This window comes from Leuciscus leuciscus, assembly GCF_965113295.1.
Source record: "Leuciscus leuciscus genome assembly, chromosome: 9".
Classification (NCBI taxonomy): Eukaryota; Metazoa; Chordata; class Actinopteri; order Cypriniformes; family Leuciscidae; genus Leuciscus; species Leuciscus leuciscus.
This window is the reverse complement of record NC_138733.1, coordinates 39,969,324-39,988,857: the sequence shown is the minus strand read 5'-3', so window position 1 is coordinate 39,988,857 and position 19,534 is coordinate 39,969,324. Positions and strand designations below refer to the sequence as shown.

General features: G+C 40.9%; 1 protein-coding gene and 2 long non-coding RNA genes across 4 annotated transcripts in view; 1 reads left to right on the top strand and 2 right to left on the bottom strand.

The window, feature by feature from the left end:
* Nucleotides 1-468, bottom strand: part of LOC309507050 — a 269,877-nt gene extending 269,409 nt beyond the window's left edge. The window contains exon 1 of the long non-coding RNA XR_014209008.1: nt 350-468. This is a non-coding gene — a long non-coding RNA (uncharacterized lncRNA). The remainder of the gene's footprint in view (nt 1-349) is intronic.
* Nucleotides 469-1,408: 940 nt separating this feature from the next.
* The window catches only part of LOC309507035 (cytochrome P450 2C15-like), a 32,443-nt gene continuing 14,317 nt past the window's right edge, over nt 1,409-19,534 (bottom strand). The window contains exons 11-14 of one of the 2 annotated variants that reach the window (XM_082181117.1): nt 19,054-19,195; nt 5,896-6,083; nt 5,645-5,786; nt 1,409-2,100 (exon numbers count right to left, since the gene is read on the bottom strand). In XM_082181117.1, the coding sequence (XP_082037243.1) occupies nt 1,919-2,100; nt 5,645-5,786; nt 5,896-6,083; nt 19,054-19,195 (654 nt within the window). In that variant the 3' untranslated portion in view covers nt 1,409-1,918. Of the gene's footprint in view, nt 2,172-5,644; nt 5,787-5,895; nt 6,084-19,053; nt 19,196-19,534 lie in introns of both variants that reach the window. The other variant, XM_082181118.1, reaches the window with a different exon arrangement.
* Nucleotides 14,489-16,380, top strand: LOC309507056. The gene is made up of 2 exons (XR_014209014.1): nt 14,489-14,553; nt 15,165-16,380. It is a non-coding gene; the product is annotated as an uncharacterized lncRNA (long non-coding RNA).

The following is a 19,534-nucleotide window of genomic DNA, read 5'->3' as shown; positions in this document are numbered from 1 at the left end:
TCTTGAATTGACCAAAGTGTGTAGAGGGAGAAGGTTACATAAAACATATACCTTTTAAAAATGTATGTTAAATATACAGAATTGTTCTATAGTCTAATGCAATTACATCAGATTTTACTTTAAATTACAGAAGAATTAAGAGTAATCCCTTTAATTAAATTGCAGTATTTAGATTATTTGGTAATTAATTACACCCAACACTGTATAACTAATTAAAATGTAAAGGTGAGAAACGTGCAGACCTCTTTTTGTCTGGCGCTGTTGCCATGGTGACTCATAATATCTGTGCTCCATTGATAATGGCTTTTTATAGTTGTGGTGCACGCGCTTAACTCAGAGTTGATTGAACTAACTAATTTCAGCTGTTCTGTAACCGAAAACTCAGAGTTTCCCATATCAGGGTAAGTCAACTCAGAGTTCAAGTTTTAACTCAGAGTTGGTTGAACCTCCTTTCTGAAACAGGCCCCAGGTCTTATAAGTGCATAATAGAAACTTGGGATTTCATCATCTCACTCTTAAAACTCATTCTTTCCTCACTCTCTTTCTTTCTGCAACTCGTATGAATGTGTGTGCGTGTGTTTGTGTTAGATATTAGTTTTATGTGTTAGAATAATCAATAAAGTCTTGTTTGTATTTTAAAGAGAAGTGTTACTTGTGTTATGTGCTTATGAATTTAATGTCTTAAACTGCTGATCTAAGTTACCTTGCTAATACATAGTGTTTCACTATAGTTTGGATATTTATATCCGCTGCAGAGCTGATAATTGCGGCCGGTTCCTAGACGAGTCATTTGCTCGGTCGTAATAAGTGATTCTTTCGAATTCCCTATAAATTAATTAATAATTCCTTTTGAGCTAAATTGACCTGTCAGAATCACAAAATTATCTTACAATGAACATAAACATAATCTCAACTGTGAGAACAAACCTCATTGGTTCTTGCGGAAGCTCAAACGTGCTGTGTGATACTCGAGAATGAACCCCACTGGTTCTTGCATGCTTGAGCTTCCATTTACCATAACTGATGTGTGCACTGATCAATGTTTATATGTGAATAAAAGCCTAAATTAATTCTATTCATCATATAAAGCAATCGTGTCTCTTCAGACAGTTTGGAATAAACCGCTCAATTCATATGGATTTATTTTACAATCTCTTTATGAACTTTTTGAAGCATCAAAGTGGTAGTTGCATGGACTGTCAATGGAGGTACAGAAAACTCTCAGATTTCATTAAAAACATCTTAATTTTTGTTCTTAAGATGAACGAAAGTCTTACGGGTTTGGAACGACATGAGGGTGAGTAAAGGACAGATTTTTCAATTGTGGGCGAACCAATCCTTGTTTTTTTTTTATTAACTTCATATTCATTTTTACGTATTTCAAACATACACAAAATTGTCTGTGATATTTATTTTTCATATGATACATTTTTATTTGGTGATGTTGTTGATAAAAAAACAATCAGAATATCAGCAATGTTACAGTACATGTTAGGGTAAATTGACAAATGTGCCCCCTTTTATATTCCAAATGCTCTTTCTAGTCATTCATCCTGGTGTTGACTGCTGAGCTATTTATTAATGGAGCATTTGACTGACACCCAGGAGCAAGTAACACACATATAAGAATCAGAAACAGACTCCAGAAAGAATACTTTCCCTCAATCTCTTCACAACAACTCTCAAAAAAACCTGTAGATTCTGAAATAAGAACGAGAACATTGCTCACAGCATGCTGACGCATTTTTCATTAATAATTTTTCAGTTTTCACTGTAACTATTTCGCAGAAAATTTGGAAATAATGGTGTTTTTTCTAAATTTGTTAAATAAAAGATCTAAACAAATTATATACAAATCTAAACTGATCCAGCTTCAAAGAACATGTAATTAGTATGAATTGTGGTAATGTGTCTTTGTTCAGCGGGGGGAGGCAATGAGCTCATAGAATCGAGGCATGTTGGTAAAGCTGCTGAGTTCAGGACTGGTGTCTATGCCATCTGGACCCTTTGGACTACTGAAGCTGAACTTCTGAAGCAGAGACACGATGAACAGAAAGAGCTCCATCCGAGCCAGAGACTCACCCACACAAGCACGTTTACCTGCAGAGATAGAAAGCAGAGGAGATGAACTTGTGACATGTCTCAAAATCCGTTTCTAACAGGCAGTTGTGCTAAAAAAAAAAAAGAAAGAAGAAGAAATGATAACTCAAATACACTTTTATTTATTTATAAACAATTATTTATCATAATTTTAAATATAAATATTTAGTTTTGCATTTAAGTGTTTAGCATATTGTTAAGTGTATTGTGTCAGTCAGACAGGCCACATCAGTTACACTTCACCAGTTGATACTCAATATCTGATCTACTTAGGAATACAATGCTTATGATATTGCTCCAATTTAAGTTATAATTTCAGATATCCTTCAGCTGGTTTCATTGCTGTCTAGAGTTTTGCGTGAGGCATTCGTTCCCTGTGTGGATGTCTGTGACGGTCACGGATTAACCGCACATTTAACATGGACTTGAGTTAATAAATGCACACACAGAGAGACTGTTTACTGACATAAGATTATATTATGATTATCGATTGAAATTAGTGAATGAAATACCTGTTGTCTTTATGCAGTGTTGTTTGTCCCATTATTTTAGAGGTCCGACGGGGAAACGGTGGCGGGAATCTTTGGTTCCGCTAAGGATTGGAATCTACCACTTATTAATTGAGGATGGGGGTTTCAGGGACAACGTGGCCGAGTTGCTTCTGTTATTTCCTGTTCAATGTATTGTAAATGATATCAACTGTTGCATAAGAGAGTAGATTATCTATTTTGAATAGTATGACTCTATATTTATGAGAAAATGTGTAAAGTGTAGTATGTGAGTTGGTCCATCCCCATGGGGTAATGGTTCTGGCCGCCAGTATAAATGTGCTCTGTGTTTAATGGAGTTAGTCTGTGTTGGTTGCTGCAGTGGAGAGTGTGGTCTGAGTGCTGCAGGTATTTTGTACTTTGTCGATTTGTCTTTTTTGTCTTTCTTTATGTTCTTTTTTAGGAAGTTCTTTTTTGGGGGAAAATTTGCACTGAGCATTATTGCTTTTAAATCTAATTTGGATAAGATTCTTCCCTTTTTGTTTAATTTTTCCATGTTATATATTTGGGTTAGGGACTGTTCGTTTTTTATTTAAGGGGCTACCGGAGAAGTTTTTAGATCTGTAGTCAAAAAAGACTTGACCCTCCCTTCGCCAGCAATAAAGATCATTCCCCGATCCCCTCCCCGATCATTTATTGATTACTTCTGTACTGGTTTGTGCTTGGCAAAGATGTTCAGATAGTCATTGTTTTTTTTTTACAACCATGACAAATGACTAAACTCCTGCTTTCTCATCTTACTAGGGCTGTAACGATAGACCAAACCTACGATTCGGTTCGTATCACGATTTCTGATTTAAAAAAAAAATAATCATGTTTTTGGTGCTGATGCAGTGGTGATGCGTTCATGTAACATGTAAGGGTGGCGCTGCCAATAAAGCATCTAAAAGCTGCCACAAAGAACCGTCAAAAGTAATGATTATGAATATGGCAAATTATAGCAAGGAGACATTTTAATTGTTTATTAATAAACAAGTGTTTTCTGTGTCAGTGTCGGCTGCAAAGATGAATTTGACGATGCCGACTCACGATCTTCACAGTAGTGAATGCGCCAGAGAGAAATGCACATTTCATACGGATTACATAAGCAGAGAGCAGAGCTGTCTGTTTTCTTTCGTTTTGAATTGTTCTGTTTAAAAGTAGACATTTCAAGCTTTCTATATATTTCTCAGGTCTGTGAGGCAAGTACCTTATACGCTGAGTTTCGGTTCATTTATGAGACGAGAGTCCAGTTCACGCGCCGGCGCCTCCGTGTCATGATTATCTATTTTACTTCTTATTTATTAAATCCAGGCAATTGGTAGATGAAACGTTGATTAAAATTAAGATACAATTAATAAAAAACGAAATTCACTTTAAAGAAAGGCTTTGTGCTTTCTGTTTGAGGTCTCTGTGAAAGTTTTAAAGTCACTTTCAGAGCGGTCATGTCCGTAATGGAGAACTGTCACGTCCGTAACATTTTTTATTTATTTTTTATTTATTTTTTTTTCATAAATGCGAACACGAAAAATTAAATAAAAGTAATATTTTATGTTCTGTGGAGGCTGATCCTTCTTCATTCGGTGGGTAGTATTACTTTTGTTTTGCGCAGTGTAATTAAAGATTTTTAATCGCATGTGTATTTCCCTCATATTAAATATAAAACGCATGTGTAGACTGATATTGTTCTAATGTCTGGACTTTATTAAGGGAGTATGGATATATAAACAGACGGTTCAATATATTGGTATTAAATGCATTTTCTGATAATTTATATTTCAAGTTTTGACTGCAAATGTCACGTCCATAACGCTGGAATTGCCCAATTTTAAAGAATTTATCCTCAACTAGTTTTTTGGTGTAGGTCTATGTATTTTATTATGTTAACTTCAAATAATATTAATAGTAGGCTAATTTAAAGATGTGGTAGCCCTATATCTTGCACATCACACTCCACTGTTATGCTGGCAATTTCAGTAGATTTACTCACTAACATTGTTGTGGATACACAATAAGAATGGAAACTAAAATATGGTAGTATCGTGCTACAGCGCACATTCTATCAGCTGTAGTTCTGGCGCCTCAGTCCCAATACTGTAAAACTCGACGTACATTCACACCACATGTTAATGCAGTGGTAGAGTTACACTCACAGGACACTGCACTTATTTGCAATCACAAAAGTTCATTATTTGCTCGTGCTATAAAGCTTTGCCAGGTAAACATTTCATTGGCGTTCTGTTCTGACATGATGCACTTTTTCTGAGCGCGTACTGAAGTGCCAAACTTCAGTACACTGTCAAACAGCGCCAAACTGGATTTTTGTTGGGTCAGACCCATCTGATAGCGATGGGGGGCCCAGACCGAGAGAGGTACATGGAGCTACATGGAAAAAATATGCACCAAACAAGCCACTTTGAAATTTTGTTATTTTCATGAATACAAAAGTTGGGTGACCCTCCCTCTACACTAAAAAAAGTTGGATGACCCTCCCCTCAACAAAGAATAAAAATACATGACCCTCCCCTATTTTCCTCCGGTGGTCCATTCCCTAAATACCAAACGGTCCCTTAGGATTTTTCATGATTTTGCACGTTTGGATAAATAGTCATTTATACTTCAAACTTTTTGTATTGCCTCTGTTTAATTGGGCCAGACATTTTTTGGTGCCCATTACTTGGTTCCTATTACAATGTCACATTGGATTCAAGCTTGTTGAACTTGAACAAGTGTTGAACAAGAATTAGCCACATTGACTGAAGTAATTGTTTAAACAAGCTTAAATTGTGTGAAGAAGCTTTATGTACATCTGGAGCTATTCTATAGTGCTATAGGTCTGTGTTAAACATCATTTGACTCATGCTTGATTTTAAGGATTTTAAGAAATTTTAATAATGCCTTTTTTATATGAATATTAAAAGACATTTAACTATTTTCACAATATGTAATTTTATTTTTTAAATGAACAACTTTAAAACTTTTGTTTGGTATGAGATTGTAGACAGTCCAGAGTTTACCTGCAGAAAAGGGGATAAAGGCTGGATTCTTTTTAAAGTTGCCGTTGGCATCCAGAAAGTGCTCTGGGTTAAATGTCCAAGGGGTTTCCCACTGTACCTCATCCCTGAGGACAGAGTGCAGCATGGGAATGATCACTGTATCCTGAAAGAATGAAAGCTTATTTAAAATGATATGAATATTTCCAAACTCAACAATACTCAACAGCTATACAATAAAATAAACAGCTGAGTATTATGTGGTTAATTGTTACCTTTGGAATTACATAACCTCTGAATGTGATGTCTTTCATGGCATAATGGGGAACATTTAGTGGGACAATATCCAGAAAACGTTGTACTTCATGAATCACAGCATCAGTAAAGGGGAGGGACTTCCTGTCTTCCATTGTAGGGACCCTGTTCTTTCCAATAACTCTGTCAATCTCCCTTTGCATTTGCCCTAAAGCAACACAATAAAAAACGTTTTTGTAAAGATCAAACATTTTTTTTTCTCTCTTAATTGTGAAAAGTTCAATGCAATTAATGAAGAAAAAGAAAAGTAATACAAAAGTAACATAAACATAGAAAAAGTACACTAAGTGAGCAGGCTACCTCTATGCAAAACTATATATTTTGTTTCTGCATTTTTATCAAGAATTATTTTGAAGGTTGTCTCACATAGGTGGACATTTGATTCAAAGCAGAGGTATGCAGTCTGTGGCTGAGAATTGTGGTTGGTCACTTTATCAGTATGACAGTCTTCTTTGTAGTATACTTGGCACAAAATAAATGTATTTCAAGTAAGGAAAGGCTGCTATCATATGCGACTATGGCCTTGTCCACACTAATACGTTTTCGTTTGAAAACGCATCTTTTTCTCTCCGTTTTGGCCTTCCATCCACACTGAGTGGATAAATTTGAAAACATAGTTTTCAAAATGTAGTGTGGACTGTGTAAACTGAGGTATTTGAAAACGCTGGTGCATTTTTAGTCACGTGATGCATATTTTACTGATAGATATTCATGTTTATACCGGTATTGTGCCCGTTATGTGCTATTCACTTTCACACAGTTGCTAAAATGTTACTTTGCACACTCTTCATATCAAAGTCCTGCAAAGATGACAGAAAATGTACTGTCCTGCGGCAAAACATGAGAGCAGTTGTGTTTTAGACCAAACAAATAATGACAGTGAATGAGTGCGACCTGGATGCATCAGTAAATGGTGAAATATTTTGCTAAATAAAATGATCCTAACAGAAGCGTGATAACTTTATTATGTTCCGTATATCATCTCCGTGAGCTTTTATGAGTGTTTACGCTGGTTTACGAATGTGCAGTAAGGTGAATTTAGCATTTTCCAATGTTTTTGTGTGGATGAGAAACTTTTGGAAAACGCTTGAAAAATGCTAGTGTGGACGGAGAGCGTTTTGAAATGAAAACGCTGTTTTTGGTTCCGGTTACGCCACCAAGAGCATGACAGTGTAATTTTCAAGCTCCCTGACGGTTTTGTGAGATAACCCCAAAAAACTTAGTTTTGTAAACCCTAGTGAGTATTTTGTGTAACCAATGGAGAAAGGGGTTACTACTAGAAGTAGAACAACGATGCCCGTGATAGAAAATGACCCTGAAGTGAGGCAAGGTAGCAGAAGTAGCTCTCTGAGTTCATCTCCACATGGTGAAGATGGTTCCGAAGTTAGCCGGCGATGTATTCTCAACAAACTTCGGGAGTTCAGAAGGGACAATAGGGTACAGCTTTCCGACGTTAAACAAGAACTAAAGAGAACAAACGACAGACTGGAGAAGGCAGAGTTTCCCGAGCTTCAAGCAACATCAACGTTAATCAAGTGGCTAACACAGCGCCAGGCTAACCTGGAAGCCAGGTTAATAGATCAGGAGGGCCGTGCACGCAGAGACAATTTATGGAATACCCGAAAATAAAGAAGGAACTGATATGGATGGCTTTCTGGATAACTTGCTGAAAAGTGCACTAGACTTAGTATAAATTACAAAGTACTAAAATTTATTAGAAAACATGACAGACATTAACAACAGTTCTGTGCAACAACAAAAAAGGCAGACTTGGTCAAAGAAAATAAAGTGAAATATTACCTTAATGAATAGGTATCATGCAAACAAAGCAGGATTAAGCTTTCTTGTGGGCGGATGATGTGAGTGTAGCCGATACCAACTATAATTAGACCAGTCTGCAACATTATTATAAACAGCTGGATACTTGCATATTTTTGTAGCTATTGAAATAAAAAAGCATGTATTTGGACTTGAATTGACTTGCTGTCGAATCCAACTGCCCTGCGAACGTCTTGGGTATCTGTGTGAAGGGAAGGTATCTCAGTTCTCGCGCATGCGTCATGGCTTTCGTGAACTCACTCAGAGGCCCACACAGAAGAAAATGAATAGTTGAATAAAGTCGTTATTTTTGTGGGGGGTTTTTGTGCACAAAAAGTATTCTTTTTTTGTGCACACAAAAGGTAGTCACTTGGACTATTTTAACGATGTTTTTACTAACTTTTCTGGACCGGCAGAATGAAATTGCTTAGAAGCCTATGAAGCAGTCAGACAATTTGTGTTCCCGAAGATGAACGATGAAGTCTTACGGGGTTGAAACAACATGAGAGTGAGTAATTACTGACAGAATTTAAATTTTTGGGGTGAACTAACACTTTAAAAGCAGTCATTAGGGGGAGAGTTATATAATTTTGTGCCTATGAAAAGAAATTGAAGCAATTAAGACTAATGAATCTCAATGAACTAAAAGATCTTGAGACCCAACATAAAAAGGAACAAAAAACAAATCTGATGACTAAAATAAAGAAAATTAGAAATGAAAAATATATTGTATTCACAGGAAACTGAAAGGAAGATGGTATTTACAAAACAGAAATAATGAATCAGGCTCCAAATAAAATAAAATTCTGCCAAGGAAACTGCAAAAACAACAAGCGGATACAAAATAAGGGAAAAAATAAGCAACAGATCAGAAAACTCCTTGATTCCCTCAATTTACCAGTTTTATCAGAGGAACAAAATCAAACATTAACAGCTGCAATAACTCAGACAGAGTTAAATAGCGCCATCTCTGGGCTCAAGGCGAATAAGTCTCCCGGCCCGGACAGCATCCCATCGGAGTGGTATAAGGTCGTCCGACCTGAATTAATACCAAGCCTCCTTCGGGCTTGCAATACATCTTTAATGCAGGCCAAAATGCCTCCATCATGGACCGAGGCAGTGATCTCAGTTATCCCAAAAGAGGGAAAAGATAAATTGGAAAGCAGTTTATTTAGACCAATTTCGATGCTGAACGTTGATTACAAATTACACAAAGACATCCTTGCCAAAAGACTGGTAAAGATTCTCCCCCAACTTATACATAACGATCAGACTGGGTTTATTTCTTAAAGACAAATAACATCATGCGGTCACTACACATTAGGGTTGCACATCAGTGTGGCAAAATAAGGTACACCCATCTTAACACAAAATCTTACACTAAACCATGTCAAATTATCCATGTTATCTCCATGAATTAAAGTTAGAAACGTGGGTCTTTTATAAAGAGAATTTGACATAAAAAAGCTGTTTTTGTATAAAAAAAATTTTTTTTTACATTTATTTATATAAATAATAAATAAATAAATAATCATCCAAAAACGACACATATGTGAAGTAAAAAACATTAATAAACCGAGTAAAATTACATTTAAAAAAAAAAAAAAATGTTTTTGTTACAAAATTACATTTTGTTGCTTGCGCTCTCTGGAGACCCCAAATAGCAGAAGTGTTACTTTTTTACTAACATAAAAAAACAGATATCATTCCAATTGTTGTTATTATTATTATTATTATTATTATATTTATTTATTTTTGTAGATCTAGAAAGTGTTGACAGCTGTACAAAGTCTCAAGCCATTTGGACAAAGAGAAGTTTTTTTTTATTTCAGCAAACGTCATTTAGGGTCAAAAAGACCCCGAACAGCGCACAAGGGGTTAAAAAAAACGTTATGTTAAAAACTCTCGTTATGTGTAGTGGATATGTAGGGGAGCACGGGGCACAACCTAACACGGACCTTTTACATCAGGGAACGACAACTGGCGGCCCGCGGGCCAAAACTGGCCCGCCAGCAATATTTTCTGGCCCGCCGGATTATTTTGGTAGTCCTAAATGCTGCACAAAACTCTTCCACTACTTGAGAAAAGCCGTAGTCGCGCGGCGATTTCACCGCCGCATACTGTGTGAAACACCCATAGGGAATCATGCGGCGCGGGATTACATTTTAAAGTATAACTGTGCGTTCACACCGGACACGAATAGCGCGTCAAATTCGCGCCTGCCGCGTCTAGTTATACGCTTGACCACTTTGTGTCCATTCGCGCGTCAAAAGACGGTTGCGGTAGGCTACTTTGGACGGAGCGGGCGGTCTGACTGACAATAGCCCACTCCCGACATCTTTTGACAGCGTATCCGCACTTAATTCTGACCACCTGTACACCTAGCTCTGAGGAGCTGTTTGGTACTGAAACCATTGTCAGTCAACAACATTCTTTTTTTGCAAGGATGTTTGAAATAGTTCGGCAGAAAATAGCCCACTTCATTTGTCAGTAGGGCAATATGATTTTCGTTTATGTTGCTTAGAAATTTGATGGATAGGCTTTGTCCTATTTAATTTATGTTAGGCTATTTATATTTCATAATTTTTTTCTGTGGCATTTTTTTTCTCTGCTGACAGTACAATGTTAAAATAGCCTAATATTTATATTGACACGAACACAATTTTTGTATAGCATTTATTATAGGCTACTTAATCTCATTCTTGCTGTTAGAGACATTTGAATGTGAGATTATGGAAACGAGATCTAAATTTTGCGGAACTGTCAGGTCGGGAAATAAAGCGGGTGAACACCGAGTGTATTTTAAGCGGTTGCTGAATAGAACCTTGTGGGAGCGGGACAGAAAAAAAACAGTCCCGCGCAGAACTCCTTAAACCTTAGGTGTGTATGTGTGTGTCCCGAATAAATAATAATACAAAAAAAAGGAATAAAGTTCAAAAGTCGGACTGTAAGCGAATGAGTATGATTGCTATTCACACCTTTATTAAAATGGCTGTAATCTGTTAACACAATAGTACTTGATCTGTTTAAAATGATTTCCTTGATATATGCCTAAGGTGTTAAATTAAAAATCTAAATAAAAATTTGTCTAATCCAGTAATTAATTTTTTCTATTTTTGATCTGAGCACAATCAGAAAATCAGAAAACCCATTGTTATTCGTTTTTTCATTTTAGTTCAGGAAATAAATAATGGAAAAACAAGTCGTTTTTCATTCGTTTCAAAAACGATTGAACGAATGATCTACGGACGGTGACGGACCCATCATATTCCGCGATTATAGGCCTATATAAAAGTATTTAATTTGTATCCATAGGCCTACTCTGTGTAGCTGGCCCGCCATCTACTGGCTAAAAAAAATATTGGCCCGCGGCCAAAGTTACTTGCCGACCCCTGTTTTACATAGTTAGTCAGGTTCAAACAGGATGTGTTTCTGCTTATTTTCTCTCGCTGCCAGAAGACAGTCTCCTGCGGATTTGTGGAAAGTTTTGATAGAATTTCGTGAAGATACTGGACAAAGAGTGTTTTGACACCATGAAAGTACATTTTTTTCATCATACGGTTTTTTTTTTTTTCGGTTTCTGAGTTGGGTGTGTACGTCACCAAATCTAACTTTATATTACCTTAATCACTGTCTTGTTGGCTAAAACATAGCACCATTACATTCACTCCAGGGGTATGGCCTAGTGGTTCCCAACCCTGCTCCTGGAGTACCCCCAACACTGCACGTTTTCTTTGTCTCCCTAATCAAGCACACCTGATTTAACTAATCAGCTCATTAACACATGTGATAATGAGCTGATGAGTTGAATCAGGTGTGTTTGATTAGGGAGACAAAGAAAACGTGCAGTGTTGGGGGTACTCCAGGAGCAGGGTTGGGAACCACTGTGGCTGCCAGAGTTAGTACATGGTGAGTAGAGGGTCAGGTTGGTTGTGTGGATTTGAAGTAAAGCAATAGAAGCTTGTGTTTAAGAAGATTTGTTTTCCAAACTATACAACTTCTGTTGTGGCTACATTCCCACAAAAAGACTTATAAATATTATTATTTATTTATTTATTTATTTTTTATTTATTTTTTTGCTGTGGGATTTGCACTGTCTGCACAATAAATTCACCTCAACGGGGATTTCCTGTCGCCTTCATCTTATTATGCCTTTGATCGCGAGCACGATCGCTAACAATTTGCTTTAACTTTTACGTCAGTCATTAGAATTAATGAATGTGAATGAATGACATATTGAATGTCAATGAATGAAATTAGTGAGTGAATGACATATGTTTGCACCCCAGTCTGTTCCCATTCAGTCAGTCACGTTCGACGTTACATCGATACTGACGTAATGGGGTCTCGTCTGGGAGCCTAATCACCTCCAAGTGGTAACAAAATGAGCCAATGGACATTGGCCAGTGTGATTTGCATGCTGAGTCACACCCACCCAGACATACGGGTATAAATAGGATCGGAACACTCTCTTCATTCATATTTTGATTCGGAGCCAAGCGGTTGTCAAGCGATCGCTCATATTTCATTTTTCTCCTATTAGGAGTTCTCCTCCGAAAACAGCAATTGTTATTGCTACTGTTGGCTTTCCTCTCAGCTTGTCATGGGTTCTACTTGGCTGGTGTGAAGCCGCATTCCAGCGATGGTTCAGCGCACTGGGCAAAGAGAGCACAGAATTCGTCCCTGGGTGCTTAAGGTAAACGAGCAGTTTCTCTAAAAGAGCAGCATGGGCGGTCAGCATCTTTTTCAAGATGTCTTTCCGTCCATGTGTTTCTCGATCGACCAGAAGGATGCGAACTTTCATGTCTCAATTCTCCCTTCGACACAGTCCCTTTATTCGCTTTGCGTTTGAGGGTTGAGCATATCAGTTCAAGGTCCTTCGGGCTGTCCCTGTCTCCCCAGGTCTTTACCAAAGTCAAGCAAGAACTGATCCGGACGGACAACACTTCAACCATCAGAGTGAGAGCTCCCTTTGAGCCTCTAGAGTCAGTTGAGTTTAAAGTTCTGTCTTTAAAGACAGTGCTCCTGACTGCTCTCGCTTCCTTCAAGAGGGTGGCGGACCTGCAAGTATTTTCGGTCAGCATATCGTGACTAGAATTCGGACCGGCCTTGTCTAACGTCTTCCTGAGACCCCGGCTTGGATACGTGCCCAAAGTTTCCACCACTCCCTTCTGGGACCAGGTGGTGAACTTGCAAGCAAGCTGGATAGTGGATGCCATTGCCTTGGCGCACCAGTCCCAAGGCGAGCCGTGCCCCCTAGGGGTGAGAGCTCACTCCACTCGGGGTGTTGCTTGCTTAATTAAAGATCTTTTACTTGCATCTTGCATCCACGTATACTTTACGAAACAGAACGATCTGACCATCGTCATGGATGCAGCAAGTTCAGCTTCACTGACTGAGTTCATCAACCACAGTATCTCTCGTATGGATCAGCAGCAGGAGAGTATCACCAGCACGGGGCGCGCTGTGCAAGCGCTTGTGACGCAGGTGTCCGAGCTCTCCCAACAGTTCCAACTCCTGAGAAATCCCACTGCGACGCCCACACCGCCAGTTCCCCCCACACCACCGGAGCCAAGCAATTGATCTGAGCCACGCCTACCCGTTCCTGAGAGCTATGCTGGTGAGCCCAATTTTTGCAGAGCCTTTCTTACCAGGTGTTCCATATACTTCTCCCTACAGCCCAGGACTTTTGAAAGAGAGGACTCAATGTGGCGTTTGTGCTCACCCTTCTCACGGGTCGAGCGGCACTATGGGGAACGGCGGTGTGGGAGAACCAAGACCAATGCTGTGCCTCGTTCCAGGCACTCTCCACCGAGATGAGGAGGGTCTTCGACCGTGCGGTGGCGGGCAAGGACGCTGCCAGACTCCTCGCAGATCTCAGACAAGGTGATCGTCCGGTCGCCGACTATTCCATCGAGTTCCGTACGCTGGCGGCAGAGTGCAAATGGAACGAGGAGGCGCAGTGGGACATGTTCCTGCATGGGCTGGCCGACCGTGTCCAAAAAGAGATATATATCTTGGACCTTCCCCAGAGTCTTAACGGACTAATCGACCTGGCGCTGCGAGTGGATGCTCGTCTCAACCACATGGAGCAGTACACTCGTCCTAACCGCAGACTCGGGGGCGCTGAAGGCTGATTGACCAGCAAGGGAGACACGGTCGGCCCCGTCGTCGATCATGAGCCCATACAGGTAGGGAGAGCTCGTCTTTCCCGGGAGGAGAGAGAGAGGCGGAGATCCCGAGGACTATGCCTTTACTGTGGAGGAACGGGCCATTTCATACATTATTGTCCGGTAAAAGAGCAAGCCCGGTAGTAATGAAGAGGCTACTATCGGGTGGGATCTCCGCCGAGAAGTCCTCACCATCCACTCTCCTTCCGGTAAGACTGAGATGGGCCAACCACACACATTACTGGACTCATGGACCTTCACTTTGCTAACAAACTTCACCTTCCCATCACACCAGTCCCACAACTCTCATTACGTCTGGCAACCACACAGAAATCATCACGTTCCTTCTCATGGACTCCCCGTTTGCACCTGTAGTTTTGGGCCTTGGCTGGTACAACACAAACCTAGAGTGGATTGGGGCCTGAACTCCATTTCAACATGGAGTGAACGTTGTTATGCGTCCTGTCTTATGTCTGCTTGTCTGTCTGTGTCTGGTTCTGTGTTTCAGGAGAAGGAGGTTATCAAACGTGCCCGTGGAGTACCTTGATCTGAAGGAAATGTTCAGTAAGTCCTGTGCTACTTCTCTTCCTCCGCATCGTTCCTATGACTGTGCTATAGATTTACTGCCAGGTAAGTCTCCACCTAAAGGCAAACTTTACTCTCTTTCTGTTCCTGAGAGGGAGGCCATGGATAAATATATTTCTGATTCTCTGGCAGCGGGGTTCATCCGGCCTTCCTCTTCTCCAGCGGGGGCGGGTTTCTTTTTTGTGGGGAAGAAGGATGGTTCCCTGCGACCTTGTATTGATTACCGAGGGCTGAACAACATCACGGTAAAGAATACCTATCCTTTGCCGTTGATGTCTTCAGCTTTCAAGAGGTTGCAGGGAGCATCCGTTTTTACAAAATTGGATTTACGTAACGCCTATCATTTGGTTCGCATTCGGAAGGGGGATGGATGGAAAATCGCCTTTAACACCCCCAGGGGACACTTCGAATACTTGGTCATGCCTTTCGGGCTGTCCAACTCCCCGGCGGTTTTCCAGGCACTCGTTAATGACGTGCTGAGAGATATGGTAGATCTGTTCATATATGTCTACCTGGATGACATATTGATTTTTTTAATCTTCTCTCCAGGAACATGTTCAGCACGTCAGACGAGTGCTTCAGAGGCTGCTAGAGAATGGGCTTTTTGTCAAGGTCGGAGAAATGCGATTTTCATGCACAGTCTGTTTCTTTTCTAGGATACATCGTCTCATCTGAGGGAGTACGTATGGACCCTGACAAGGTTAAGGCTGTGGTAGATTGGCCAAGTCCAGATTCCCGTAAGGCCCTACAGAGGTTTCTGGGGTTCGCCAATTTTTACCGGCGTTTCATTCGCAATTTCAGCCAACTAGCCGCGCCTCTGACCGCCTTGACCTCCCCCAGAACGACGTTCAGGTGGTCCGATACAGCTGAGGCTGTATTCGCCAAACTTAAGAGCCGCTTCGTTTCGGCCCCCATTCTTATAGCCCTCACGTCAATTCGTGGTGGAGGTCGATGCGTCAGAGGTGGGGGTAGGTGCAGTTCTATCTCAACGTTCTTCCACAGACGACAAGATGCATCCCTGCATGTTTTTGTCCCATCGTTTATCATCCGCCGAATGTAATTATGACATTGGTAACAGAGAATTGTTGGCAGTCAAGTTAGCGTTGGAAGAATGGCGTCATTGGTTAGAAGGGTCGGGGTACCTTTTATCGTTTGGACTGATCATAAAAACCTGGAATATATCAGGTCTGCCAAAAGACTTAACTCCAGGCAGGCTCGGTGGGCACTTTTTTTCAGACGATTTGATTTTTCTCTCTCGTACCACCCGGGTTCCAAAAACGTCAAACCCGATTCTTTGTCGCGTATTTTTGATCCTTCCGAACGCCCGTCTTCTCCCGAGTGTATTTGTGACCGATCACGGAAAGTAGGGACACAAGTCGGTTCTGGGGCATTTTGAGTTATTCACAAATTCTGAAAGTGTAGTCTCCAAGCTTTCCAACGATGTGTAACACATGGAGATCTGATAATATTTGGAGAAGTTATGGCAATTTGAAGGTAGGCACTCAAAAAACCTCAAAGGGTAGAAAACAGCCTCTAAAGATTGTGAAGTTCTCACCTCTCTCTCCTGCTGGGAGTGACAATAGGGCTCATTTACATCTCATTTAGATAAGCCATACCCCCTGTAAAGCTCCCCCCTGTAAAGCTGTAAGCACAGGGGGGAGCAGAAAGGTCAGGAAAATATGCCATCAAAGAAGAAAAAAAAAAAAAAGTTTGCAAACAGGTAATATATAAATAAATGTCTCTTAGCATCTACCGATAAAACTGTATAGGCAACTCTTGTGTACACTGAAAAAAAAATAAGATAAACTCTAGACAATGTTCAAATCAAAAACAGGATGTGCTATGTGATATATATATATATATTTTTTTTTTTTTTTAAATAAGATACTAGCGCTGAAATGTGTTTTTTTTTAAATCAAGTGATCAAAGTGCTCGTTGCCGCTGCGATCAGTGGCGCAGATACAGTGTTTTCTCGTGTGGCTCGTGCACACACCGCATTGTCTTCACTCGACGCGCGCTTCAATCTGTTGCATTGCGGATACTCTCTATTCGTTCTTTTGAAATAACAAAACATAATGCAAACGTTTGCGTGTCCCTGCTTGATATAAAACCACTGATGAACATAATCGTTTTGATGAGAGAAAAAAACTATACGAGAAAAAAAAACCCTATACTAGGGCGGATTCGAACACAAACCCTCTGTCACGGCTGGCGAAAGCTCTACCACTGGACCATTAAGACACACGTCTGTAATGTAGGCGGATCTATGTATTCACACTCACAACATGTATTAGGCTATATTTCATTAAACGACAAATTAAACCCCATGTAAGCTACTATTTAAATCGATTGCTGGACATCGTAATGTTATTGGCGTCCATCTTCATTGAATTTTGAAATCAGATAGAGCCGGCCAGAGTGCTGCATAATAAGTAGCCACGCCGGCTTATTCAGTATGGAAATAAACACCGACAATGACACGCCCATACTGCGTGCTAGAATCTCCGAAAAACAAGCCGATTTCAAACTCAAAATTATCGCTTTTAAATATACCAATACTGCTATCTCAAACATGGAGAGGCTTCTTCGTGATCTCAACTAACAGATTCTGCAAAAAAAACGAAAATCACTAATTTTGAAAAAAAACGCTTCTTTCTCATTTTGCTCGAAAGTTGTGCTGCCGACTTGTGTCCCTGGTTTCCGTGACGGGTCACATTTTACCCGAGACATTAGTGGTCTCCGGTCGAATCGAGGGTCAGAACGGCCTTAGAAGGGGTAACGCCTCCACCCGGTGGCCCACCGAATCGATTGTTTGTGCCGGAGGGGTTACGGTCTGACGTCATTCAGTGGGGGCATTGTTCCAACGTTGTGTGTCATCCAGGAGTTAATCGCACCAGATTTTTGGTCAAGCAACGATTCTGGTGGCCATTGATGGCTCACGACATTCGCAATTTTGTTTTGGCTTGTTCGGTTTGTGCCACTGGTAAGACTTCCAATCGACCCCCAGATGGGCTACTCCAACCGCTGTCTGTCCCTTCGAGACCCTGGTCCCACATAGCACTAGATTTCATTACCGCCCTCCCACCCTCCCAGGGGAAGACGGTTGTTTTGACCGTAGTGGACCGGCTCTCGAAGGTGGCTCATTTTATCCCCTTGCAGCGGTAACTGTCGTAGATCACGTCTTTCGGCTACATGGCCTCCCGATGGACGTGGTTTCCGAGAGGGGACCCCAATTTGTGTCCAAATTTTGGCAGGACTTTTGTAAGTTACTGGGCGCACCAAGGCTAAGACCGATCGCCACCGGTCGAAGCCTCCCGTATACGTCGTGGGTCAAAAAGTGTGGCTTTCAACCAAGAACATTCCGCATCTAACAAGTTAGCTCCCAAATTTATTGGCCCGTTCCCTGTCACCAAGATCATTAGTCCGGTGGCAGTCCGACTCAAACTTCCTCCGGCGTACAGGAGAATTCATCCCGCCTTTCATGTATCCAAAATTAAACCCGTGTTTCATTCACACATTAATCCGCCGGCCCCGGTTCCCCCACCACCGCGACTCATAGATGGGGAACCAACATAATCGGTAAACTGTATTCTGGACTCGAGACGGAGGGGACGTGGATTCCAGTACTTGGTGGACTGGGAAGGTTATGGTCCGGAGGAGAGAAGTTGGTTACCTGCTAGGGACATCCTGGATCACTCCCTTATCGATGATTACAATCGGCAGGTAGGTTCATCGGGGAACGCCAGGAGGCGTTCCTAGGAGGGGGGGGTACTGTCACGGTTGTTAGATCCACTGTCTCTCTCTCATCTTGTGTGTGAGTGTGTGTGTGTGTGAGTGTGTGTGTGTGTGTGTGTGTGGTGTTCGTACTGATTGTTTCGTGTGGGCGTTACCGCTGATTACCTGATTCTCACATCAGCGCCAGCTGCATTCCATCAGCCAGCCTATTTAATGCCTTGTCTTTCGTCTTGTGTTTGTCAAATCGTTGTTGAAGCTTCCCCGTGTCGTTACCTGTTCCTGTTCTCCTCGTGTGTTCTCTCATATGCTTTTGAGTTCGTCGTGTCGTGCTGATTCCGGTTTCCAGTCTCATTGTGGATTCTACACTCTGATTATCACTCATCACACTGGGGAATTCTACACTCTGATCATCACTCATCATTCCGGGATTGCCCATCGAAGTCCCTGCGTCACCACTCTCCTGCTGTCTGCAGCGTTTTGGACTTATTGTTGTTTTCCCAATAAAGAGATCTTTTACTTGCATCTTGCATCCACGTATACTTTACGTAATAGGTGGTCCCTGGCCAATTGAAGCAGCTAAAGAGCCCAGACCATGCTATCACTCAAAGTTCTGGCTATGTGAGACTACAAAGTGTGGAATTTACATTACATTTTAAATTTCATTATAAGTATGAACTTATGAATGACAGGTGCAACCCTACCCAGACTTTTTGCCATGATTCAAAGATCTGGCTACGTGAGACAATGTAGACCCCAACAAATAATAGCATCACACTAGGTTTGACATTAATTGTGTAACCTTTGTCTTACCCTGTATGTGGGGATGTTTGATCAACAGCATCAGGGCATATCTGAGAGTTGTGCTGGTGGTCTCCGTACCAGCTACAAACAGATTTAAAACAGTCGCCATCAAGTTATTTTTGTGGAATTCTGTGTCATGATTGTCTTTTTCCTGTTGTACCACACAAAGAAACAGCAGAACAGAAATTATATGTAGGCTACAGTCCTTCAATGTACTGTTAACTTGTGCTGTACAGTTCTTCAATTTATTGTTCTCACACACACACACACACACACACACACACACTCACACGCACACACACACACGCACGCACGCACACACACATACTCTATTTATTTATTTATACAACAGTTCGTTCTGGTTCTCGAATCTGAGAGAGATACGATACTCTTCCAGTATCACCCATTTAGCCATTTGTATCACTCCACTTGCAACATTTCTCTCAGCGAGTGTCATGGTTGATGAGCAAACCCACCAGAATTTTACAAA